Source organism: Tachysurus fulvidraco, chromosome 18 (genome assembly GCF_022655615.1).
Source record: "Tachysurus fulvidraco isolate hzauxx_2018 chromosome 18, HZAU_PFXX_2.0, whole genome shotgun sequence".
Lineage (NCBI taxonomy): Eukaryota > Metazoa > Chordata > Actinopteri > Siluriformes > Bagridae > Tachysurus > Tachysurus fulvidraco.
The window spans coordinates 11,874,014-11,900,040 of record NC_062535.1 but is presented as its reverse complement, the minus strand read 5'-3'; the positions used below and the strand labels follow the sequence as shown (position 1 = coordinate 11,900,040).

At 39.7% G+C, this 26,027-nt stretch overlaps 3 protein-coding genes across 8 annotated transcripts in view; 2 read left to right on the top strand and 1 right to left on the bottom strand.

The window, feature by feature from the left end:
• The first annotated feature begins 237 nt into the window (after positions 1-237).
• On the top strand, positions 238-7,665 carry alg11 (ALG11 alpha-1,2-mannosyltransferase). Its single transcript, XM_027156541.2, has 5 exons — positions 238-375; positions 2,232-2,456; positions 5,374-5,745; positions 5,864-6,432; positions 6,662-7,665. The coding sequence occupies exons 1-5, from the start codon at positions 305-307 to the stop codon at positions 6,952-6,954; spliced, it is 1,530 nt and encodes a 509-aa protein (XP_027012342.1). The 5' UTR covers positions 238-304; the 3' UTR covers positions 6,955-7,665.
• Positions 7,666-8,801: 1,136 nt separating this feature from the next.
• On the top strand, positions 8,802-13,615 carry spp2 (secreted phosphoprotein 2). Its single transcript, XM_027156543.2, has 6 exons — positions 8,802-8,959; positions 9,477-9,598; positions 10,153-10,275; positions 11,672-11,779; positions 12,537-12,582; positions 13,012-13,615. The coding sequence occupies exons 1-6, from the start codon at positions 8,902-8,904 to the stop codon at positions 13,122-13,124; spliced, it is 570 nt and encodes a 189-aa protein (XP_027012344.1). The 5' UTR covers positions 8,802-8,901; the 3' UTR covers positions 13,125-13,615.
• Positions 13,314-26,027, bottom strand: part of raph1b (Ras association (RalGDS/AF-6) and pleckstrin homology domains 1b) — a 58,816-nt gene continuing 46,102 nt past the window's right edge. For 5 of the 6 annotated variants that reach the window (XM_047803008.1, XM_047803009.1, XM_047803010.1 and 2 more), the window contains 10 exons: positions 25,900-25,977; positions 22,787-22,946; positions 22,230-22,351; positions 22,062-22,127; positions 21,704-21,847; positions 20,379-20,489; positions 19,431-19,529; positions 19,158-19,278; positions 17,801-17,943; positions 13,314-17,392 (listed from right to left, as the gene is read on the bottom strand). In XM_047803008.1, coding sequence (XP_047658964.1) covers positions 14,471-17,392; positions 17,801-17,943; positions 19,158-19,278; positions 19,431-19,529; positions 20,379-20,489; positions 21,704-21,847; positions 22,062-22,127; positions 22,230-22,351; positions 22,787-22,946; positions 25,900-25,977 — 3,966 coding nt within the window. In that variant the 3' untranslated portion in view covers positions 13,314-14,470. The remainder of the gene's footprint in view (positions 17,393-17,800; positions 17,944-19,157; positions 19,279-19,430; positions 19,530-20,378; positions 20,490-21,703; positions 21,848-22,061; positions 22,128-22,229; positions 22,352-22,786; positions 22,947-25,899; positions 25,978-26,027) is intronic. The other variant, XM_047803012.1, reaches the window with a different exon arrangement.

The window sequence follows — 26,027 nt, the reverse complement described above, 5'->3', positions numbered from 1 at the left end:
AGTAACTAAAGCAGGACACAAATGAACACAAATGACACCTAAATACTGAGGATATAATTAAACATAAAATAAACTTATTTTTTCCCCCATACAATATTTTCAACATATATATTTAATCCGTTTGGAGTCTCTTTCCCAAGAAAATACAAACTAGAAAGATATTTGTAAATGATCTAATAAACAGTACATTTTCTGTACATTCTTATTCGCGCCCTGCAGGTGGCGCTAGCGCACAGTCCGGAGTGACATTCTTACACGCGTTTAAAAACAAGCCGTAGAAGAAGAGCGAAACCAGGAAGTGCACATGTTGGGTTGTCGTCTTACCAAGATGTCTGGGCAGGATCACTTGTCTATCTGTTTGTGTCATTTAATCAGGTGAAAACACCGTTTTAAACTTTAAATACAAAGGGTAATGTTTTTTATATAGAAACGAAAATAATTAGCCTTAAATTCGTTTAAATTCTGATTTTTACTTTTGTAAGCAACAGTTTCACGGTTTGTTTACCATCATCTGTGTCTCAGGATCAGGTTTATTTACCAAGTGCGTTTACACACACACGGAATTTGGTTCCAGCTGTTTGTGTACAGACATAAACAACATTTATTCAAGACAAGACAAGACAATACAGACATAACTAACACTATACTATACAATACAGACATAACTAACACTATACTGTACAATACAGACATAAATAACACTATACTATACAATACAGACATAAATAACACTATACTATACAATACAGACATAACACTATACTATACAATACAGACATAAATAACATTATACAATACAGACATAAATAACACTATACTATACAGACATAAATAACACTATACTATACAGACATAAATAACACTATACTATACAATACAGACATAAATAACACTATACTATACAATACAGACATAAATAACACTATACTATACAATACAGACATAAATAACACTATACAATACAGACATAAATAACACTATACTATACAATACAGACATAAATAACACTATACTATACAATACAGACATAAATAACACTATACTATACAATACAGACATAAATAACACTATACTATACAATACAGACATAAATAACACTATACTATACAATACAGACATAAATAACACTATACTATACAATACAGACATAAATAACACTATACTATACAATACAGACATAAATAACACTATACTATACAATACAGACATAAATAACACTATACTATACAATACAGACATAAATAACACTATACTATACAATACAGACATAACTAACACTATACTGTACAATACAGACATAAATAACACTATACTATACAATACAGACATAAATAACACTATACTATACAATACAGACATAAATAACACTATACTATACAATACAGACACAAATAACACTATACTATACAATACAGACATAAATAACACTACTATACAATACAGACACAAATAACACTATACTATACAATACAGACATAAATAACATTATACTATACAATACAGACATAAATAACACTATACTATACAATACAGACATAAATAACACTATACTATACAATACAGACATAAATAACACTATACAATACAATACAGACATAAATAACAATATACTATACAATACAGACATAAATAACACTATACTATACAATACAGACATAAATAACACTATACAATACAATACAGACATAAATAACACTATACAATACAATACAGACATAAATAACACTATACAAGACAATGCAGGTGTGATACAATAGACAGTATGTGTATTAAATATGAATACAGAATATATGACTGAACAGTTATGTACATAAAGTGTGAGAAGTGCAAATCACAATATTGTGCAATATTATGCTTTTTGTACAATATACAGCAGCAGTAGTGTGTTTAACATACGGATGATGTGATGACTGACAGTCCTGATAATGCAGTACTTATAGATATGAAGCAGGGAATATAATTATGGTGAGTTGTTAATCAGGGTATTTGATCGGGATGAGTATTAAACTCCTGAAAATTGCAGTAGATTATTATAATATTACATGGTATATCATGACACAGAAGATTGACTGCTTACAGAATGCAATAATTTCGCTGATGTTCCTGTGATGCTCTCCTCGTTATGACTTTGGCTTTATTCGATGAACTGTGATGTTATGTTTGCATTACTGTATTATTGTAGTGCCACCGATTTTAGTCAAACTCCTTCCTTACCTGTGTGTTTGATGCAGATTGTTGTGTTCGCTGCTCTTGCAATGCTTCTTCATCTGTTTCCTGCTGACCGGAGTGTTGTTCCTGTTCATCGTGGGGATTCGAGCTTGGCTTCAGCGCAGGAGGAGGAAAGCACGTCGAGATCGAGATGGACGACCCGCTGTCGCCTTTTTCCACCCGTATTGTAATGCAGGAGGTGGAGGAGAAAGAGTGCTCTGGTGTGCCATTAGAGCTCTGCAGGGCAGGTTTGTACTAGAGTGAAAACTGCAGTCTGAATCTGGCATGTAATCTGCTGAAATGGCATTAAGCAGTTCCTCCTAAGTTTTCCTAAGTTTTTGGGATCGTTGTGGTCAAAAATTATTTTGTAGGTTTTTTTTTAAATCTCCAAAAGCTTTTTGTTGAAAAATACTTGGAATTGCTTTTAATTACAAACACAGAATTCTTCTTTTCATCTCCTACCAGTAGAGATGCACTTAATTAATGTAACACACCTAATGACTTGCTGTGGTACAGTAACTGTACTCATGTTCCACACATGTGATGTGTTGGGATGCGTGTTGTGATGATGTCACAGGACAAGGATCTGCAGAAAATCCGTGTTGATTTGAGTTTACTTGATTTTGTGTTCATTTCTGTGATCACAAATTCCATACTCCTGGAGCATCTGATCAAGGCTATAAGCCATCAAGAGTGAATTTAACACAGAGGACTGAGCAGTGATGACATTTAAATATCAGACTGCATTAGTTTGTGCACATCTTTTTTGCACATTTTTTCATCTGTCTTGAAATACTGTACATGAGTAAAGACTCTTAGGGCCTTTTTATTAAGATTTTGTGAATTAATTTGGATAAAATGTGTCCAGATGAGAGATATCGAAATCCAGTCCTCAGGGACCAGTCACACAGTTCACTAGTTCCTTAGATCAGGGGTGTCAAACTCAAATTCACAGTGGGCCAAAATATAAAACTGAGATAAATTCACGGGCCAAACAATATTTATTGAAAAATTAACTGCAACTGATATGTAATGTTCAACCTTTTTCATATGGAAACAAACTTTAATTTAGCTTAAATACAGGATTTGGAACAACCAGAGCTTGATATTACAAACACATAAGAAATTAAATTTGAAATAAAAGACACATCAGTGTTCATTTCTAATTTAAATAAATAAAATAAATTATGCCTATCACTGTATCATTTTAAGTTCCTTTTTGAAGTGGATCTTTTTCAAAACCAACAAACAACCAAAAATAATTCATTCATTCATGATCTGCACGTTGATCACATTGATTCTTGCCTTTTATCTGGGCACACAATCTCGCAAACTTTGACCATACACTTTTTGACAAACTCTCCCTCATTAAAGGGCCGGGCAGATTTTGCAATCTCTGCTGCCACAATAATGCTTTACAGCAGCTTCACTTTTTATTTAGCTTTCATGAACATAGTCTGAAGGGAAACTTTTTTCATCTCCTCCACCTTCTGGAGCTTCTGCTTTACGTCCAGGTCCTTGTACTTCTCATAATGTTTGGTTTCTTCTTATTTTATATACTTTCGTTACAGACACGTTAGCTCCGTTAGCACACAAGACAAACCGGTCTGTCCTTTATATTGGTGAACAGATAATCTGCCTCCCACCTGTCTTGTAAGCTCCTATTGTCCATCATTAGTTTGGCCATTTTTGTGGAGGGTGGAATTAACTTGCCCGGTGTGACTGTAACATGGTTGTTAACGACTGTCAACAGAGAATGAGGGGCGCTTGCTGTTCATGACTACACGTCAATACAGTGGCAAGGCATTCTGGGATTTGTAGTATTAGCGGAGCATGCGGCTAGTCAACTGTAATGCACATTTGATATGAACTCGCGGGCCAGAGTTTGACACCCCTGCCTTAGAAGGTTTAGGTTGTTTGTGCAGGAAAAGAACTGTTGGTTGTCTAGGACTGGGGTTAGCAACCAAGCTTTAAAGCAAGTTAATATCAATCAATAACTAACTATAGATTTAGAGTTAATAAAATCTTTAGCTCGACTCATAACCGTTTTAACAATACTTAGAATTGTATGTTGGAGTATAGTATTTGAGACGCAAAGCAAATACTGTCAAGGACAAATCCATGCAGTGTATGTAAGCAGAGTGCTGATCTAGGCTCAGGTTTCAGCCATGTATATGCAGGTAAACACTGTAATCTGTATGGATAGAGCTGTTCCTAGATCAGTCAACTGTCGAGTCGCTTTAGAGACATTGACCTACACAGACCTACAGTAGACCCACACTGGACTAGACAAGATAGTTCAGCCAAAAAGCTGCACAGTTTCTCCTTTACCCTAAATTTGATAATCAGCCATCACATGAAACTGAAGCTTTTTAGCTTTACTCTAGAGCTGAGTCTCTTTATTTTACTTATAGTGTAAAACTCAATAGAACACATCGTTGGTGAATCAGAATCAGAATCCGGTTTATTGGCCAAATGCGTTCCCACACATGGAATCTGGTTCCAGCTGTTTGTGACTCTCAAAAGTAGAGACATAAATAATACTATACTATACAATACAGACATAAATAACACTATACTATACAATACAGACATAAATAACACTATACTATACAATACAGACATAAATAACACTATACAATACAATACAGACATAAATAACACTATACTATACAATACAGACATAAATAACACTATACTATACAATACAGACATAAATAACACTATACTGTACAATACAGACATAAATAACACTATACTGTACAATACAGACATAAATAACACTATACAAGACAATACAGACTATACAAGACAATGCAGGTGTGATACAATAGACAGTATGTGTATTAAATATGAATATATGACTGAACAGTTATGTACATAAAGTGTGAGAAGTGCAAATAACATTATTGTGCAATATTATGCTTTTTGTACAATATACAGCAGCAGTAGTGTGTTTAACATACGGATGATGTGATGACTGACAGTCCTGATAATGCAGTACTTATAGATATGAAGCAGGGAATATAATTATGGTGAGTTGTTAATCAGGGTGATAAAGGGCCTGGGGGAAGAAACAGTTCCTGTGTCTGGCAGTTTTAGTAAGCAATGTTCTGTAGCACCTGAGAGAAGGGAGGACATTAATCATATATCCCTTTACTGCAGGTACCCGGATGTGGATTTTGTCATTTACACAGGTGATCAGGGTGTTACAGGCGAGCAGATTGTGGATGGTGCTCGTCGACGCTTTAACATCCGCTTGCCACGCCCAGTCCGCTTTATCTTCCTGAAACATCGGCTTTTGGTAGAGGCCAGTATTTATCCCCACTTCACCCTGCTGGGGCAGAGTGTCGGCTCACTCATCCTGGGCTGGGAGGCACTCGTTGCCTTTACTCCTGATCTCTATATTGACTCCATGGGCTACGCCTTCACGCTGCCCGTCTTCCGTTATTTAGGTGGATGCAGAGTGGCGAGTTATGTACACTATCCCACCATCAGCACAGACATGCTGTCTGTAGTCCGTGACAGAAACCCCAGGTACTCGCCCCGACAGCTTTGATAATCTGTGAAAAAAAATTTAAGTAAAATTTAATCATACCCGGATCAGTCCTGTTCTAATTATTATGATGTGTATCTGAAAATTTTCCATGACTAGGTTCAACAACGCAGACTACATCAGTAATAACCCTTTCCTAAGTGCCATTAAGGTGGTGTATTACTGCGCCTTTGCCCTGCTGTACGGTCTCGTCGGCTCCTGCAGTGACACGATCATGGTCAACTCCAACTGGACACTGGGTCACATCCTGGCACTGTGGCGTGCCCCGAACCGCACCAGCATCGTCTACCCTCCCTGCGATGTCCAGGCTTTCCTTGACGTCCCCCTGGAGGAAGAAGAGGACAAAGACGGAGCTCAGAAGTGCCACTCCATAGTATCGGTGGCCCAGTTTCGACCGGAGAAGGACCACCGACTGCAGGTCAGAGCCTTCCGGAAATTGTTGGACAGACAACCAGGCAGGAGGGAGATGGTGAAGCTGGTGCTGATTGGTGGATGTAGGAATCAGGAAGATGAGGAGAGGGTGCTGATGCTGAGGGGGCTGTGCCAGGAGCTGGGCGTGGCCGATAGGGTGGAGTTCAAACTGAATATCTCGTTTGAGGAACTGAAGAAGGAGTTAGTGGACGCTACAATCGGCCTGCACACCATGTGGAACGAACATTTTGGCATCGGTGAGGAAAAAAACATTAATAGAAGCGGATACTCGATTATATACGTGTGTGAGAATTTCTGCTTTCCACATTCTAGATTCTTGTAAATAGTAAATGAAGCATGTGGCAGTTAGTTTTGTCGGTTTATTTTCCCAAACCAAGATATTAATAATAAAGACGTATCTTTACATTTGAGCTCCATTTAGATGATCTCTCATTCCTCTGCTTCCTCTCTGTTTCTCTCTCTCAGGTGTGGTTGAGTGCATGGCTGCTGGGACGGTGATCCTAGCCCACAGGTCTGGTGGTCCTATGCTGGATATTGTTGTTCCATATGATGGTGGAATCACAGGTTTCCTGGCTGATGATGATGAAGGTTACGCTGATGCCATGGAGCGAATTTTCGCCATGACGCATGCAGCACGACTGGAGATCCGGCGCCGGGCGCGGCAGTCTGTCAGCCGCTTCTCTGACCGGGAGTTTGAGGCATCCTTCTTGGCAGCCATGGAACCTCTGATGGGCACTTTGGAGAGAGAAAATTTGTGAGGAGAGGTTTTGAGGATGTGATTCAGAGCTCATTAGTACTGACGTAAAATTTAAAAGTGTTAGCGCAGGCTCGTTCATTAGCATTCACCGTCCCTGTAAAAATCCACCTGGACTTTTCTTTAGAGTTGTGTTGTGGTTAAAGAGAGTCGTGCTTTCAGCTTCAAGTTAGAATACGTGCTCAACCTTCCGAGCTCACAAAACCCACTTTCGTACAGAAAGTCTAACAGATCAGCCTGACCTCAAATCAGAGATAAAAACCGAAATGTAAAAAAATAAATAAATAAAATAAATAAAAAATTAAAACTGCCCTCTGTAACAGAGAATGTTTCCAGCACACTTGGCATGGTGAAGCTGATGTGATAAGAGTCCGGTGAGCAAACCGTAAACAAATATGCCGACTGTTTGTTTTGTTTCAAAACACAGTTCTGTCTCTCGCTTTCTCACACTTTGCATCTTCATGTTTACCTTTGTCTTAGTTCGTTTTGTCTCGTCCCTGCCTGGGTCAGAGGCCGTCTTTTCAAAACGTCTGCTTTTCTCTTGTTAAGTTAGACAGCTTGTATGGTAGTGAATTTGCACCTTCTCCTTTTTTTTTTATTTGAAGACTTGATGTTGCTAGATATTTTTGGGACCATGACAGAAAACATGTATTTCCTTGAATCATACAGTATGTCTAATTTATGAGAATATTTACAATAAATGGTTTGAGGAAAATCTGTCTTTTCAGTATGTTGTTTTATTTTAAACACGTCTGTAAATAGTTTCAGATACCTTATTAAAGATGTAAGATATTTATGATGCACGTGTACTTACTGAATATTTTGAATGCTTGTATACAAAACTTTGCAGTGTAAATATTTAGATTTTGCGCTTAACATTTTACAACCAGGTTATTTAAACTTCCACTTTTCCTATTTGTAATATCACAGACTTAAAATAAATGAATAAATATTATATATATATATATATATATATATATATTATATATATATATATATATATATATATATATATATATATATATATATATATATATCTTGTATAGCAACTGAACCAGGAAAGATCCTTCAAATTAACAGAAATGAGCTTTTCCAATCCTACAAGGATAAATTTCTACACTATTAAATTCTGTAGATATTTCATACAGTTCCTTTGCAATTTAGAATGTTTATGTATTGCCTGTTACACAATAATCATTCCTATTATTCATGTTACTCAATAATTCCTAATAGTCCAGTTACATAATACTGTTAGCTCACTTCTTAAAGTAACCTATGTACCAGGTACTGTCTGTATTTACATAATCCTGTACAGTTAGCTTTTACACAGTTGGATAAACCTTCCCTTTTGTGCATCCATGGCCATAGATGTCGATCAGAGGTCTCTGAGCCTGTGCGTAACTCTGCAAGCGTCTGGCATCGAGCTCCAACTGTCCACATACTGCTTTTTTCTAATGGAGATAAAATTGAAAATCTGATCCTAGATCAGAGCTCTGTTGTGGTGATAAGACCAGCGCAATGAAAGCCTGTTCCAGGAAGTATGGATCCTGATCTATCTGACCAGAGAAAAGAGAAAGAGGCCAAGTAAAACAGAGTGGCATACTGGGAAAGATGGATACAGTGTCTGATTCCAATAAAACAATCAAGTGCCCTATTTTCTTCTCCTAGGGAGACCGGCAAAAGAAATGAAGCAGAGTTACAGAAGAAACATCAGTGTGTTAATGATACAAAGCAGAATTACTTTGTTTTCCTTTGAAATGAAAGACAGAAAAATAAATGTAAAGATTTAAATGTTATATGAATCGACGTGGTTCGTCCTGAGGGGAGTGGTTTAGGGGAAGTGAGGTAGGGCTGAATTTTCTTGAAATAGAAGGCAGCCAGAGGAGGGCTATGGAGATTTAAGGGTAGTGACAGGTGCTACTGGCTACAAGCTCTTCTGTTTGATTGGCAGATGAAGATGAGGTTCTGCGTTCTGCTTGTGCTGGTTCTCCAGTTTCTGGGAGGCTTAGGTGAGTCATGTGTATGCATTTTATCTTCATATTCATGCTGAACCTGAATCAGCTCATTCCAATATGTATACTGGTAAATTTATCCAGGTCCATGACAATCAATCAATCAATCAATCATTTAATTAATTCTTTTAGTTTTGATATAGACAATTCCAGTAGCATTTATAGAAATATGAGAACTTAAAAAAAAAGTTACAATTGCATTTCTATCCTTTATGCTGGTTTCTCTTGACCTTTGCACATTCAGACAGAGAGAGTTCACACGATAGATTTAAAAAAAAGTCAGACTCTTTTTTTTTTTTTTACATCTATATTTGAGCTGCTTTTTCAAACACTTACAGAACAAGTAACATTCAATGAAACCTATAACTAAGTATTTACAGTACAAGAAAGAAAAATTAGCCAAATATTATATAACAGACATTAGAATATCAAACTATTTTTCATTGTAGCTTCCAATGATAGAGACAGAGACTTGAAGCCTGGTTTAAAAAACAGTATTATCTTCATTCAACAGGCCTCCCTCTTTTTGAACTGAGTTCTAAAGCGGATGATGCGCTGAGGATGGCTCTGGACAAGATCAACGCCCGTTACGCTCGAACTCACCTCTACCGGGTGTCCAAGGCTTCTGTTACAAGGGTAGGTGGAATTATTCATTTATTTTCATCAGGATGATTGCGGTGACACTTCAGTCCTTCAGCCTCACTATCAAAGTTTTCAAACAATAGAACAATACAGAACTATAAATAAATATAAATAACCATGAATTAAAAATAAACATGAATTCTTCCACCTGAAAAGTATTCCAGTCCAAATTATACAGATTAAGAGATTTTTTTACAAATATCTTGAATTGAAGTGTTCATGAAAATATTGGAGAAAAAAAATAAAAAATCACGATCATGAACCGGCTGAGTTAAACAACTGCCCTTACACTTCTGTTTGTTATTCAGTGCGGTTTACTGCAGATATCTAAATACCCATGTTCATATTAAGTGATCAATCCTTTAAGACTACATGCACATTCACTGAATGATATATTTCAATAAAATCAATCATTTTCCGAGCGGCCTTGTAATACATTCCCTTGTTAGCTTTGATGGATTTAGCTTTTACTTGGTGCACTGATGCTCAAGAAAAGTGTCAGGAATACTGCATACAATCGATGGTTTTTCTCTGTTGCATTGCTTCAGGTTGTTCCGTTGGGGACAAACATGTATGATATGATGCTGAAATTCGGGATAAGGGAGACGGAATGTCGTAAAGGTTCTGGGATCGACCCTCAGGGCTGTGCGTACCGTAGAGGCTTCTTCGTGGTAAGCACAAATTAGTTTGCATACATGCTCTTGGTCCAGCTCTTTTGATCAGGCTCTGGCTATGAACTTTTGTGAGAAGAGCAATGAAACAGATTTCAGATCAGTCACCTAAATTGGTGCCTCCATTTTGTCATAATTTAGATGTTTGTCAGCGGATTTCAGTTTAGAGAAAACCTATTTTATTTCATCTTAAAAGTAGAAAGTGTTGGCATTCATTTATACACATTCTTTTACAAAGTGTTTGTAAGCCACTCAGCTAGCATAAGATTATTTTCAAGCGAGCTTGATAGCATCTTGTAGCTGAATAGTATTAGCAGTGAAACGTCCGACATTTATCAGTCTTATGATTTCTTTCAGGTTCGCTTAAGCCATATCCATAAACGCCCAGAATCTTCACTGCTAATGCTAGTAACTAACATTGTCTAACTAAGAGGATTTCTGAGAGAAATTAAGTCATTCATAGTTAGCAAGCATAGTTAGAAAACATTAAACATTCTCTGTGGGATCTTTCTAAATCAGAAAAACAAACTGCTGGCTAGTTAGCAATGGACATTCTGAGCATTTTATGAATGACTTAACACACATGACATTAGTTAGATATGCTAAAAGGATTCATGAGTGGAATTTTAAATAATCTTTATAAATGCTTATAATATGAACTAACACCAACCAGCTGGTTAAACTATTTTTAGAAATATTAAATCTATTGTACTGCTTATATAAATCTAACTCAGGATGAATCGACAGAATCCTTGAGAAAACCCTCACCTGTGAGTGCAAATAAAATTAGATTTAAAAATGTGATTCATGAACCGATGACTACTCCCCAGTCTGCAGACAGGGCTGTCCTTAAAACTCGGAACTAAGCTTCAGTACTAAGTCGTTTGCAGCATTTCTCGTTTTGTGCATCAGCATCATGCTTCGAGGACAGAATTCAGTGATTATGCATTTAATTTTGTGCAATAGCTGAGAGCAAATTATATCTTTAAGGCCAATCGTGAACCAAAATCTGTGAATCAGTATACATGTATAGTTTATTAATCTACCCTTTAAAAAAAGACAAGTGAAGAGATTTTAATTGTTAAAATTTGCAAAAGTACAGAGTGTGTAGTTGTGAAATGATAAGTGACGAAAAAGCTGTGCACTCTACATAGTCGACCTCTATTTGGTACCATGCCAACAGAGACTGTCCAAGCAAATTCAAAGAAACTGAAAGTTTGGAACTACAAATTCTGTGTAAGAACAGAAGGTTTACTTTGCGCTTGCATAACATTTAAAAATAAATAAATAAATAAATAAATAAAGCAAACACACTGCTTTAATTCCCCCCCCCCAATTATTTTATTTCAACCCTAATCTTTGTCCTCTTTCTCTTCATCCCTTCTGCTGTGTCCAGTCGGAGGCAGGCTGCCACATCCGAACACGTCTGTATGAAAGACTCACTAATATTATCTCACTTAAATGCAACACGGCACAAAGTTCTAGCTCCGAGTCCAGTGAAGAGGTGAGTGAGAAGCAGTGTTGTATAATGTACAAGTATCGTACTAGAAACTATCGTACTTTGGTAGAAGTGAAAGTCACCTTTTAGAATATTACTCAAGTAAAAGTCTTAAAGTATCTGATATTTACTGTACTTAAGTATTAAAAGTCATTTTCTGATATTAAATGTATTCAAGTATTTGAAGTAAAAGTAAAATTTCAGTGATTTTTGGTAGGCATAAGAGCAGGGGCGGTTCTAGGATTTTATCTTTAGGGGTTTTAGCCCTCAGTGAGAATTTAAAACATGAAGAGTTTTATATTATATATTATATGACTACATAGTAAGCCAAAAGTTATGGTATTATTAAATGGCAAAAGTGGACACAAATTTTATGCATGATGTAATGATGCCAGTCTTGAATCAAACCTCCCTTATTGCAGTCGCACACATTTCTTCTGATTTTATTTTGTAGTAACGAGTAACGAAGATGCTTAGTGGAAATATAACGGAGTAAAAGTATACATTTTATCTAGGAAATGTAGTGGAGTAAAAGTGAAAGTTGACAAATTTAAATAGCGAAGTAAAGTACAGATAAGTGAAATTTCTACTTAAGTACAGTAATGAAGTATTTGTACTCCGTTACATTACAACACTGGTGAGAAGTGAGGGAAGACTGTATACCATATCTGAGAGATTATATAAGCACTGTGACGTCTTATACCAAACACTGAGCATGTTGTCCTCTCGGGTCCAGAATTTAAGTTAAATAAACTCGTTTCAGGTGTGGACCGGATGGCACTTCGATCCAAATCGCCTTGGACATAGAGGTACGAAAATTCATGTTTAGTGCCCTACTGTACTGTAGCATAAAGTACCATGCATACTAAACTTGTGAATTTAAAAGTAACTCAACAGTGTCTTAAATAAACGTAGAAAGAAATTATACTAGTTATGCTTATGCATATTTTAATGTCAGATCTGAGCAACTCTTCACATCACATCGCTGTATGCACACGTTCCCTGAGTGCTGATGCAGCATGTTCTAGTGTTAAAATTTATACCATGAATGATCTGGTTTCTAAAATGAAAAACAAACAAACGGGTATGATAACCATAATTAACCACAAGGAAATCTCTAGAATATAGAGGCAGTACATTCATGTTAATAATCCTTTGATATTATAAACCAGACATAAAAATCTAAGTAGTTTTGATCCACCCTCAAACCTGCTGCTTAACCTTAACCTTTGTTACAGACCCTGTACCTACGACCGGGATTCCAAGCTCTGATCCTCCTCCACTGATATTTCCTGCGCACCTTGGTGACATCAACGTTCGTGAAGATTATATGAGTAACCATCTGGAATAACGACATCCTTTTGTTTTAACAGTAAAAAGTGAAGAAAATAGGATTACAGGCTCTGGAGATTTTAGGACTTTTAAAATTTTGTGTAGGTGCAATAAAGTTCAGGAGGTTCTATATAAAACATACAAGACGATCACATTAATGCCAATAATTTGTGAACATTTAAGAGAAGAATTTATAGTGCTCCCGATGTTTAAGACTGGGTAATTAACTTTAATAATTTAACGTTTACATCATCAAAAAAAAAAACTTAAAAAGAAACATGATATTGTTGAATATTCAGCCTTCAAAAACACAGATGTCCTTCCAAGAGGAATACATGGTTCTGTAAGGTCATACACGTTTATACATATATGGCATAGTCATTTGCTGCTCAGTTAGAGCTATTGTGTTGTCTGATTTTATGTTGTCAGCCAGTTCTGAGTATCAATAATTCAGCAGAGATGTTGTTGGTAATTTAACCAAAACATTAAAACAATTTTGACATGCCTGTACAAAAAGTACTGTTCATTGACTGCTCCCTGCTAAAGGATGAAACCATAAGTAGCCTTCAGGTAGGACATCGTTCCCAAGTTACAGGACATGAACGAGACACACCAAGCCGGTTGAAGTGAAGGATGCCTGAATTCTTGGTATAAGACGGCGTGACCAGAAACAGATGATTAAAGCAGGCGATACTGTACAGTAAAATACTGAATTTATGTGAATTAGTAGATAATTCAGACAAGTTAAAAATATCTCACAAGTCTCTTCATTTATATGACAGGCTTATTTTGATATTTTTTTCCCACCCAAATAATTTCTCTCAACTGTTTTTTTTTTTTTTTTAGACTGTTTTCTGTTTGCTACTAATATCACTGTAAGAGGTTCCACTAACATTCTCGAAAGTACGCAAGCACCCCTAAAGAATGCTAAGCACATTCAAAAACACAACATTTACTACTTTCTCAATCATGGTCAACCTCCTTAACAACTTCATCCTAAAATAAAAAAAAAGTCTTCATATATTTAAATAAATTTATATAAAAAACAAAGGCAAAATGAATCCTTCCTGTGATTTCCTTATAATTCCTGACATTCAACTGCCTAAAAACAAACTAGCTTTTGTATTCTTGATATAACTTCACTTTTATGTCCATGCCAGTACCAGTATGTTGCAGAAATTTCCTTCATGTCATAGTTTGAAAATTCATTCGATAGAGGGTGCATCGATGCATATTAAAGCTGAGAGTAATTTGCTCCCTCATCCGCAGTCAAATATTGTTTAAAAGCCAGTTATACTGATTGCTATTTATCCACATCCATGTATGTGGAATCAATCAGGAACATCCAAAGATAGTCCAGTAATCTCAGTTTGTCAATTTGGTGGTGTTGTCCCGTTTAGGTGGGGCAGGCGGTGGGCCTCGCCTTATTGTTGCATAGCCAGAGATGTTATTGGACATATATCCACTCCCGCTAAGTCTCTGCTGGTCAAGAAGCTCTGGAGGAGGTGGAGGCAGTACCATGTCATCCATGGTGGCCACAGGGTCCATCTTGGCTGCAGAGTTTCTCAAAGACTTGCGCCTCAGTGTCCGGTGCAAGTCCTCTAGAAAGTTTGGTTGAGTACTTCCCTTTGGAGAAGTTGGAGGTGCTGTCCCTCCCTGCAGAGGTGGGCATGGTGGTGGAGGCTCAGGAGTTGTATTGTTGCGCCGTATAGATGTAGCAGATGCTGTCTTCTTCAGGGAGTTCTTGCTCCAAGCAGGCTGGGGCTGGGGGTTCACCACAGCTACTTTTGGGGTGCCTGGTAGTGGTGGTGGAGGTGGAAGATTAGATATGTGTGGAGGAGGAGGGGGAGGGGGAGGAGGAGGGGGAGGGGGAGGAAAGCTATTATTCTCAGTTGGGGCATGGGAGGGACAATGTGTGTTGGTCTGCTGGTTTTGACTTACTCTGTTCTGCAAAGCCAGTGGTAAGTTGGCCAAGTTAAGCTTGCCAGGTTTAGGTGGTGCAGGTGGTCCAGCATAGGTGTCCTTGGAAGGAGAACCAGAAGACAATGAAGCAGAAGACACTGAGCTGGGATTGAACTTGCCCACTAGATTTCGGATGGACTCCTGGTATTCATCGGACTTGACACTGGAGTTGCGTAGAGGGGTAGGGGGAGGCTTCTTGCTACCTCCATAGGATCCAGAGGGAGCCTTCACTGGAGTACTTAACTGTGCAGGGGGAAGTGGTGGTGGAGGTGGTGGTGCTGGACCTGGGTGAGGTGGAGGAGGTGGACATGGGGGCGGTGGTGGTGGAAAAGTAAGTGTAGTATCTGAAGGTGGTGGTGGAAACTCAGGTGAACGCTGCTGTTGCTGAACTTGTCCTCCAGGTTGCCATTTTGGTTTAGTCTTAACTGCAGGTGCTGATAGCGGGGGTTTGTGACCCTCTACATGGTTGGCCACTATGGGAACAGCACCCGGAAACTGGCTGGCAATCTGTTTTACTAAAGATGATGTAGTGGAGGTCTGGTTCGAATGGGGCATCATCTTAGTGATGTTCTGCTGCTTGGGCAATGTAGCTGGTGCATGCGTTTTTACAGATGCAGGTGGGGGTGGAGGTGGTGGAGGAGGTGGTGGAGGACCTGGTAGAAGAGAAGCAACTGGAGACATCTGCATGGAGACACCAGATGGTTTCGGTGAAGTCTGGGGTGGAAATCCTCCAATGAAAGTTTTAGGCAATGCCCGAGGTGGCCCTGGGGCAGATGGTGGGGGTGGTGGAGGGGGCGGTGGTGGTGTCGCAAAAGGCTGCTGAGGTGGGAGAGGAGGGGCGGGAGGAGTGGGGGGTGGTGGTGGTGGTGGTGGTGGAGGAGGTGGTGGTGAATGAGTTTGACTGCCTGGAGGAGACACATCCCTGGGTACATTAGGGAACTTCTGGGCCAGAATGTGTTTGAGGCCATTGCAAGTTAATGGAGGTGGGGCTGTTTGTGGTGGAGGAGGCAGGATGTTGGCTTGCATTGGAGGTGGGGGAGGGGGAAACGCTTCAGATTGCAAAGGGGCTGGTGGTGGAGGTGGAGGAAAAGACTGGGAATGGATAGATACTGGAAGCAGAGCAAGAGGGTGGGATTGGATAGGTGCTGGAGGTGGTGGTGGTGGAGGTGGTAAAGGTTGACATTGGGTAGGTGCTGGAGGAGAGGGAAAAGCATGAGTTTGAATAGTTGCTGAAGGTGGAGGTGGGGGAAAAAAGTGGGTTTGGACAGGTGCTGGAGGTGGGGGAAAAGAGTGGGATTGGATAGGTGCTGGAGGTGGGGGAAAAGAGTGGGATTGGATAGATGCTGGAGGTGGGGGAAAAGAGTGGGATTGGATAGGTGCTGGAGGTGGAGGGTAGGACTGGATGGGAACTAGAGGTGGAGGTGGGGGTAGAGGGTGGGACTGGATGGGTACTTGAGGTGGTGGTGGGGGTAGAGGTTGGGACTGGATGGGTACTTGAGGTGGAGGTGGGGGTAGAGGTTGGGACTGGGTTGTTGTTGGAGTTGGAATATGTTGGAATTTGATGGATGCTGGAGGTGGAGATGGCAGTGGTGGGGATGGTGGGGTAAACAGTGGCTGAGTGGCTGGGCTTGGGGGACCAAGTTTCAGTACAGCCATGGCTGAACCTGGAGCAGGCATGGTTGCTGGTGGAGGAGGAGGTGGTGGGGGTGGTACATTTGCTCCTGGTGGAATATTGTTGAGAGGCTTGAAAGGTTGAGGGGATGGTACTGGAAGTACCTGCTGTGCTTGAGGGTGTGGCTTAGCAGACTGAGAGGCATTCTTCAGGCGGTTGATGGTGCTATATTTGGCAAAAATATGAGGACCTGAGTAGTGATGGACACAGACAGGAGGAGGGGGTGGCGGAGGGGGCGGTGGTGGTGGTGGTGGAGGAGCTGGAGAGGTTTGGGCCAGAACTGGAGAGGGCAAGGGCAGAACTGGTGAAAGTTTGGATGGAGAAAGGGAGGGCTGGGACAGAACTGGACTGGAGGACTGGAGTACAACTGGAAAGATCTTGGGTGGAGCTGGAGAGTGCTGAGGAGGAGCTGGAGCAGGCGGGATGGGAGCTTGAACTGAAGTTTGAGTAACACTACCAAAAGGATGTGATGCTGGGTGTGCATGTGGGTGTGGCACGGAATTTGCCTGAGGCTGCACTTGCTGCTGTAAATGTACTGAGGCAGTTGTATGCTGCTGCTGTGCCAAATGGAGTGTGTTAAAGTGAGCATGGCTGGAGTGGCCACCATGGACACCGTGGATAGAGTGGCTTGAACGTGTTGACTCTGGTCTTGTCTGAGGGGAAAATATACAAAAAAAATGGTTTTACGATGTTTGACTCAATGGACATATTCCAAGTTCCATTATTATTGGTAGAAATTTGCAATTTTCTACCAATTTTCTCAAATTTGATTGTGAGATAAGCAAATGAACCACAAATACATCAACATCAGAAGAATTTGGTTTCATGCTTTGAGAAACTAATACACACACACACACACATATATATATATACGTATATATATATATATATATATACGTATATATATATATATATATATATATATGTGCTTTTGGGGAATTAAGCAATAAATGTTTATTGTCAAAAGGTAAAAACTGGAAGGAGTGTTACAATAGGTGATGGTGTTAGAAAACAGTACACAGGAGTGCAAAACTTCTTATACTAAGACATTTAAAACTCACTCTGGTACTCTCCTCCATCTGCGTGCCTCTCTTCCAGGCTTCAGAGAAGATGGAGCTGACAACACTCTGTGAGCGTGCATGTGTGGACGAGGTGCCATCTGACACCCCACTGTCTGTATGACTGGAATGGTTGGACTGTGACTCTACAAGGACGGAAAGATGAAGAATCGTGATAAACCAGCAATACTAAACCTCCTTAAATCAAAGCTATCACCTTAAAAGATCTCTGGGATAAAGTCGGGACAGACACAGGCAAGGAGATGGGTTAAATGAAAGGGTTTATCAAGTCTACTATTAAGAAGTGCAAGGTTTAGTACAACTGAGACCGTCTCTGGATCAGGACGGCCCACCAAACTGGATGGAAGAGCAAGGAAAACACTGGTCAGAGAGGCTACAGTACCAATACCCCTTTTCCACCAAAAAAAAACGGATGCTGGTTCAAAGCTGGTTCCACTGGCGAACCTTCTAAGAACCCGGTTTGCCATTCCACCGGCTAGAGAGCATCACAGCGCCGTGTCCGACGTCACTGTATACGTGTCACGTTACACAGCAACGTTAACGCAGCAGTGGCAAACACAAACACATCAACAATGGCAGATGTCGCTTTACTGTTAATGCTCATGGCTTTGTGAACCTACATCGGCATCCAAACGCGGCGAATCCAACGTGTACCTGCAGCTCCATGTAATTTGTATAAACGGAGATTGCAATCGAGGTTGCAATGCAAACATTATTTTATCATTAACACAGAAAAAAGTTAGCCTTAGAATGTAGCTACCTTCTATCATGTGTGCTGATAATGTATCATATCGCGGTAAAGTAAAAGTGTATTAAACATTAGTATACTTAAGGCACATTATCAAATGCGCTAACAGTAGCCCCGCCCACAGGTGCTAACAGTAGCCCTGCCCACAGCCCCTTACACAAGCGGTTCTTAAGTCTAGACCAGCAACATTTTGGTGCTACATAAGAACCACTTTTCCTGGTTCAGAGCCAGTGCTTTGGCTGTCGAAAAAGAAAGAACTGGTTATAAATTAGGCTCCGAACCTGCACTCAAACTGAGTCGGTGGAAAAGGGGCACAAGTGGCCTACAAGGGGGTGATCCTTTATCCAAGACACTGATTATGTTTTGTAATTTTTTTCTAGCCTGTTGCTAAACAAACATTGTGATCATTTCAGGTTGCAAAGCAACAAAATGTGATTATTTTGTAGGTGGTGATTCTTCTCTGTACCACTGTACCAATCAGGTACAATCAGATCAGTTTTAACAGTGAAAATGTTTAAAATCGCATTGTTCACTAATCAGGTTTGAGCTTAATAAGTCACAGTGAGGGATGATGTAATGTAGGTGGCACACCAGGGTTGCTGACTGAGCTGGTGCCAGACTTGATGCTGGAGCTGGAAAGAGAGGACCAGTCGTAGGCGGCTTCGGTGCGTTTCATAGCTTCCTGATAGTTCAGGTACAGCTGCTTCCCATACTGCAAAACACACATGCACACACAGCTTATGAAGAATCATATACGTTATTCTATTACGCTTGATTAAATTCCCAAGCAGCAATCAACATGGATCTGGTTAAATGTTAAAATGCATGACATTAGCTGCATGAGCTTAAAGGCAAATAGTTTACCTTAGCAATCCGGATCCCGTTAACCCACTGGTGCAGGGTCCTGATATCATCACAGCACAGATACTTGATGTACTGAGACTTCTTCTGAATCTGTGGATGCTGTGAGGACAGTCCAGGGTGTTACCATGACAGACATGATTTCCAAAATATCTCTGATGATACGCTACCCACAGCTACCACCAGAGGGCAGGAAAATGACTATTTCACACCAATGCAAGCTCCAAGACACACACAGCCAAACGCGATGTGATGGCACTGCACAATAAATTACTCATTAATCAGATTGGTAAACCTAATTACTTGAATGCTGGTCTTGTGCATGAAAGTGATGTGCAATAAAAATTATAAATAATCTTCCTGGGGTAATATTTTATAATCTTCACTAGTCACAATACTGATGCTGCTCATCCAAGTTCATATAAAACATAAAGCTTTGCTTACTGTCTGTGGCCTTCAATTTATTATTCATCCCCTTTTGAAAAACACCATTAATGTTCTCAAATTAGCATCACCTCTGTATTTCTGCTTGAGTAACAAAGCATTTTGAGGGATGCCAATGCCAAGTGATCACGCTACTTACTAGAATAACAGACCACGACCATTAAGACAGTTTTTTGATTAGTCTGATCCAGACTGTCAACACGTCTTTTTGTTTTTTTGACATTTATTTATTTATTTTTCACTTAAACACTTATGTTGAAATGCAATATAAATGTTTTAAATTTTTTAGGTGACCAACACCTAATAACAGCTAAATGGTACGATATCTGTCAACCAATCAGATGGCTCTGATATACGACAGTCTGGCTGAAATAGAGGACTAATGATTATTATGAAGGATGTTTCATTGTCAAACCCAAGGGATAATTTACAGGCGACCATAAATTGATCTTAATTCTGATGTACAGGATACTGGCACTGAATGAGGTTTCTTACACACACACATACCTTAAGGGCAAGGCAGTAGTCAGTGGGGGCTTTATACTTGCTCCGGTAGTTTTGTCCATAATAAACATTCACATGATCCAGTTGCAGAAAGCATACCAAGTCTTTAGAGGCCTAGAGGAGAACCAATAAAAAATAAATAAATGATGTCATTCTCTTTTATAGAACTCCATTATTATTATTAATGAAAGTAACATCACACTAGGGATGCGTAAACATATAAAATACATTAAAGAAAAACGACACCCTGAAGTGATCTCAGAGTAAAAGTGAGGTAAGCATGGCTGTAAAAAAAAAGATTTATGTATGTGTATATATTCTCAAAGGGTTAAAGTAGACAGACACAGTAACAGGCAGCACATGTTTTACACTATGCTAAGTGGATCCATAAACAGGAAATACCACAGAGGAACTCATTTGGTTCACTGTCCCTTAGACACACACACTTATAATAATGAGAGGTAAAATATGTGCTAAACCACACACACACACAGACACACACACACACAGACACACACACTTATAATAATGAGATGTAATATGTGCTAAACTACACACACAGACACACAGAGACACATACACACACAGACACACACATACACACACAGACACACAGACAGACAGACAGACAGACACACACACAGACACACATACACACACATACACACACACAGACAGACAGACACAGACAGACAGACACACACACACACACAGACACACAGAGACACATACACACACAGACACACACATACACACAGACAGACAGACACACACACACAGACAGACACACACACACATACACAGACACACACATACACAGACACAGACATACACAGACACAGACACACACAGACACACACAGACATACACAGACACATACACACACACACACACACGCATACACACATACACAGACACACACACATACACAGACACACACACATACACAGACACACACACATACACAGACACACACACACACACACATACACACAGACACAAACAGACACACACATACACACAGACACAAACAGACACACACAGACACACACACACAGACAGACACACAGACACAGACACAGACAGACACACACACACAGACACACACACAGACACATACATACACACAGACACAGACACACAGACACATACATACATACACACACACAGACAGACAGACACAGACACACACAGACACACACAGACACACACACACAGACACACACACACAGAAACACACAGACACACACATACACAGACACACACACAGACACAAACAGACACAGACAGACACACACACACAGACACACAGGCACACACAGACACACCTTAGCTTTGCCCTTCGGCACAAAGTAAATCCCAGATGCGCGTAGTAAGAAGTATCGCTTCTTCCATGACTTTTTCCCATCATCCTTTAGCCAGAGCACTCCTTCAATCTCAGGCACTGATACGGAGCCACCACAAAAACACTCCTATAAAACACATTCAATGTTAATCATCCAGAACCAACACAATCAGGGCATTAATAGATTCAAAACAAAGAGGATGGGTTCTGTTGATATGAGGATGGATGTTTTTTAGTAGTATGTGAGTATCAGTACAAGTAGTTGAGCTTAATACTGTTATTAAATAGTAATAAAAGTGTGCGTGTGTGTGTGTGTGTGTGAGAGAGAGAGAAACAGAGACCTCCAGCAGTGCCTCCTTGTTTCTATCAGCCATCTCAGATGTCTCTTTTTTTCCCAGCAGGTAATTCTGTAAAACAGCAGAAACCAGACAGATGAGTGTGACATGTATAGGAAGTGGATAGAGAGAGCGAGTCTTGCACACATCGGGTGTCAAATTTGAAGGTCTCACCTGCGGGTTCTTGAAGAGCGCATACTTCTCAATACGCTCGATGAACATGAGCTTGTTCTGGCTGTCTCTGGTCCAGTTAAGCAGGTTCTCCACCAGGTTCTCATGGTCCTCAAAAATACGCTCTGAAAGCCGAGAGAGAACGAGGTTGAACTGAAATTTACTACAGTTTACCAGAGGCAATCATTATTTTTCTATTTATTATTTTGTGCTGCTGTGACTTTTTCACATTTAAGAGAAACAGCTTTTTTATAAGCCAACTAAAGATTAAGTGCTCGATATGTTGGACACGGTAAGATATACGGTTTTGTTGACGGCCCTTTTATAACCCCAGAATCACAGCAAGTGAGTTGTATAGTGACCATAAAGCCCTTATTTTACACTTTAGTTGAACAAGTATCAGGATAGCGGTTATCCACAACAGCTGGACACTTTTCTCCTTTTCACCAACACTTCCACTGGCTCCAGATCTAACCGAGGAGTTCAGCCTGGTATTGGTCGTCTCCCTTCTTTATTCCAGACCACAGTTTAGAAGGTGACAACGAGATAAGAGCACGTACCCATCTGTAGCTCGGTGATGGTCTCCACCAGAGCCCAGTCAGGACTGTATCCACAGTGGGACTTATCCAGCAGGCTGTCCAGCACCTGCCTAACACTCTGCCGCTCGTCTACCATCATCGTCTTCGAGCTCTCGTCCGACATGTGCACACGGATCACCAGCTGTGGAACAGGGAGCAGCAGAAATAGTCACTTATCTATAAAGTAGCCTTTAGGTTTGTATGAAACAGTGATGCATTCAATCTCTAAAAACTGAATAATTTTAGAGTTTGTGAAAGTACATTTAAAGGAGAGAGAGAGAGATAGAGACAGACAGAAAGAGAAACAGCATGGGTGAAAGAAGGCTAGCTGAACAGAGTCAGAATCTAGTTAAAAACACAAAGCCCTCAGATTTCGGTCTAGTAACAAGCTGCCTATCTCTGACGTTTATTTTGGCAATGCTGGTACATCTGTTATGAATAACTGTAAGAAAATAATTCATGCCAGCACAGAAATCTCTGCCGTGAGGCATAAAATTAACTGGATCCATTTGGGAAAAATCGGAATGGGGAAAACAAAACAAAACAACAAAAAACTTCACTTCGACAAACCTAGACTGCAACAATCAGTTCATAAACTGCTGCTGACACGATGCCACTCTTTAAAGAATATGTTAAAGTTGTTTAAAACTCGCACTTGTTCGTCAGAGTAAACACAGAGCTCCACAGGCTCCAGTATTCTGGCTGCATCGTTGTTTCCTTATAAAGTGCTGATAAAGAAACAGAAGCGTAACAGAGGCTCATTCAGCACACTGAGCTTCTGTGTGTTCATTAGCATGAATGTGTGTCTGGTGTCGTTCAGCTCTTCATACTGGTGTAATGAGATCACACTCGCTTATATAGTGGCCTTTAAATGTCTTGTCTGAGTCTCCACTAATATACATTACAATAATTCACTAAGAATCTTGCTAGTTCTACTCAGCTTGAAAATCTATTTACAAATTTCAGAGAATTTTAGTGGTTGAAGATAAAACCCTTCAAAATTGTTTTTACAGTATAAACAAACACTCAGAGCATCTCAGAGAGCAGTAATGGGTTTAATATCACTATTTACTGTGATATAAACATGTAGGTGGGGTATTTCATTCATTCATTCATTCATCTTCTACCGCTTATCCGAACTTCTCGGGTCACGGGGAGCCTGTGCCTATCTCAGGCGTCATCGGGCATCAAGGCAGGATACACCCTGGACGGAATGCCAACCCATCGCAGGGCACACACACTCTCATTCACTCACACACTCAGGACAATTTTCCAGAGATGCCAATCGACCTACTATGCATGTCTTTGGACCGGGGGAGGAAACCGGAGTACCCGGAAGAAACCCCCGAAGGCACGGGGAGAACATGCAAACTCCACACACACACAAGGTGGAGTCGAACCCAGGTGGGGTATTTATTCAGATATATATATTGCACCTGTAGGCTAGAAAAATTCTTAAATGGTCGACCCTGATGGTCGTGGTTTCTTCCAGACTGACTGCTGGTTTAAAGAGGATAAAAATTATGTAATTATCTTATGCAATGTTGTTCACGGTCAGCAGAACCCAAAGACGTACAAAGGTGCACTGAATCTATTACGGATACTTGTGGTGAATTAACACCTTAGCAGATACCGATGACGTTTAATTTGTCAGCTGTCGGCAGAACGCTCCAAACTTCGTACTTCCATGACTGAAAATTTAGTTCAGGTTTTCCAGGATGTGTGAGAACCCCCGATAAAAATAAATAAACAAATAAATAAATAAAACACACACGTATTGCTGTGTCAATCTCAGTGGTGTTCTACTGTTACTAAACCCCCAACACACACACTGACCTAGTTTCTAGCACGCTCTCTCCTCTCGTCTGTCTGCGGCATGCTGAGCAGCATTGAGGTAGCACATGTACAGCTCTATGATATTCATGCGCAATAATAAACTGATGGCTTATATGCCTTTTTTTAAGCTCAGCTTGCTCAGTTACTGCCATAGATTTTGATGAATAATCCAATTTAACCCTAAAGAGAAAGGACGGGGCTTAATTATGGCTGAGTCAAACGTTCATTTGCATTAAATGATGGCATTAAGAATTTATATATATATTATATAGCTATATAATGCTATATAAATGTCCTTTGAATGTACACTTAAAAGAGATCCTCTTATTAATCTTATTATAAACCGTAACACACCCTTTAAGAATCACAAGTGTTGCACTGTGGGAAATCTGTGGACTTGGCAAATAAAGGGTAAGAATATTATATTGTGCTGGATGTATAACACTCAAACATTTTTATCTTACTTTACTTTCTAACTGTCGAGAACGGCTCGTTTCTGTAAACACGGATATGTCGGGAGGAGAAAAATAATAAAATAAAAAACAAACCGCTTGTGTGATTTGCTGCCAGGAGTAATATCTCTGTTGTATTTAAAAGGATAATATGTAAACTGGGACGTGTTCTTTGTGTGCGTTTAGAGCCTGCTATGGTCCAGTCACAAGAAGTTATATTTGCTTGTGCTTGTATTCTAAGAACAAATGGAGCTTAAGACGTGGACAAAGTCTGTCATTATGAACTGTGTATGAAACAGGGTGAGTTTTTGTCAGCGCTGAAACTAAAGCATACACACACCCCGTTTATACGAAGGCGTTCGGTACATGTATCATCACATGGTAAAGAACACAGTAGAACGCAGTAGTAAAAGCTTATATAAAGCTGTGTTTAAACCATTCAGTCAGAATAAAGATGTATAAAACCCCAGAGTATAAAACCCCAAGGCAAAAGCATATAAAAATAAATAAATAAATAAAATGAGACAGTTCGATATACTTATATAAATGTGTACTAAATAGCAGCAAGATACATTATGATTATCCCATCTACATGTAGACACAAAAAAAACTTCATTCACTTTTTATATCCGTTAGATATATTTTTTTTTGTTAAAAAAAATTGTATTTAGATAAAATTTCCCCATGTGGCTGCTCTGGCTCTTTGTTAGGTCCTGCAGAATAGAATATTATTCTAGTATCGCCAAACCCTAGAACCCCACAAACCCTCCCCTAACACACACACACACACGGCTTTGGCACACCCACCTTTTTGACCTGCGCTTCTTTAATTTTCTCCAGAGCCACACGGATTTTTTCCGCCTTTGCTTTGGCAGCCTGCTCCTCCTACAAACACAGAACAACGTTAGCACACAGACACACATGGACAACGTGCA

What these genes read in the sequence shown, in the direction of transcription:
- alg11 (XM_027156541.2), top strand. Translation starts at nt 305, where the DNA reads ATGTTGGGTTGTCGTCTTACCAAGATGTCTGGGCAGGATCACTTGTCT. An exon ending in TGTTTGTGTCATTTAATCAG is followed by an intron (nt 376 to 2,231) that starts GTGAAAACACCG and finishes TGTTTGATGCAG; the next exon opens with ATTGTTGTGTTCGCTGCTCT. An exon ending in ATTAGAGCTCTGCAGGGCAG is followed by an intron (nt 2,457 to 5,373) that starts GTTTGTACTAGA and finishes CCTTTACTGCAG; the next exon opens with GTACCCGGATGTGGATTTTG.
- spp2 (XM_027156543.2), top strand. Translation starts at nt 8,902, where the DNA reads ATGAAGATGAGGTTCTGCGTTCTGCTTGTGCTGGTTCTCCAGTTTCTG. An exon ending in CCAGTTTCTGGGAGGCTTAG is followed by an intron (nt 8,960 to 9,476) that starts GTGAGTCATGTG and finishes TTCATTCAACAG; the next exon opens with GCCTCCCTCTTTTTGAACTG. An exon ending in GCTCCGAGTCCAGTGAAGAG is followed by an intron (nt 11,780 to 12,536) that starts GTGAGTGAGAAG and finishes AACTCGTTTCAG; the next exon opens with GTGTGGACCGGATGGCACTT.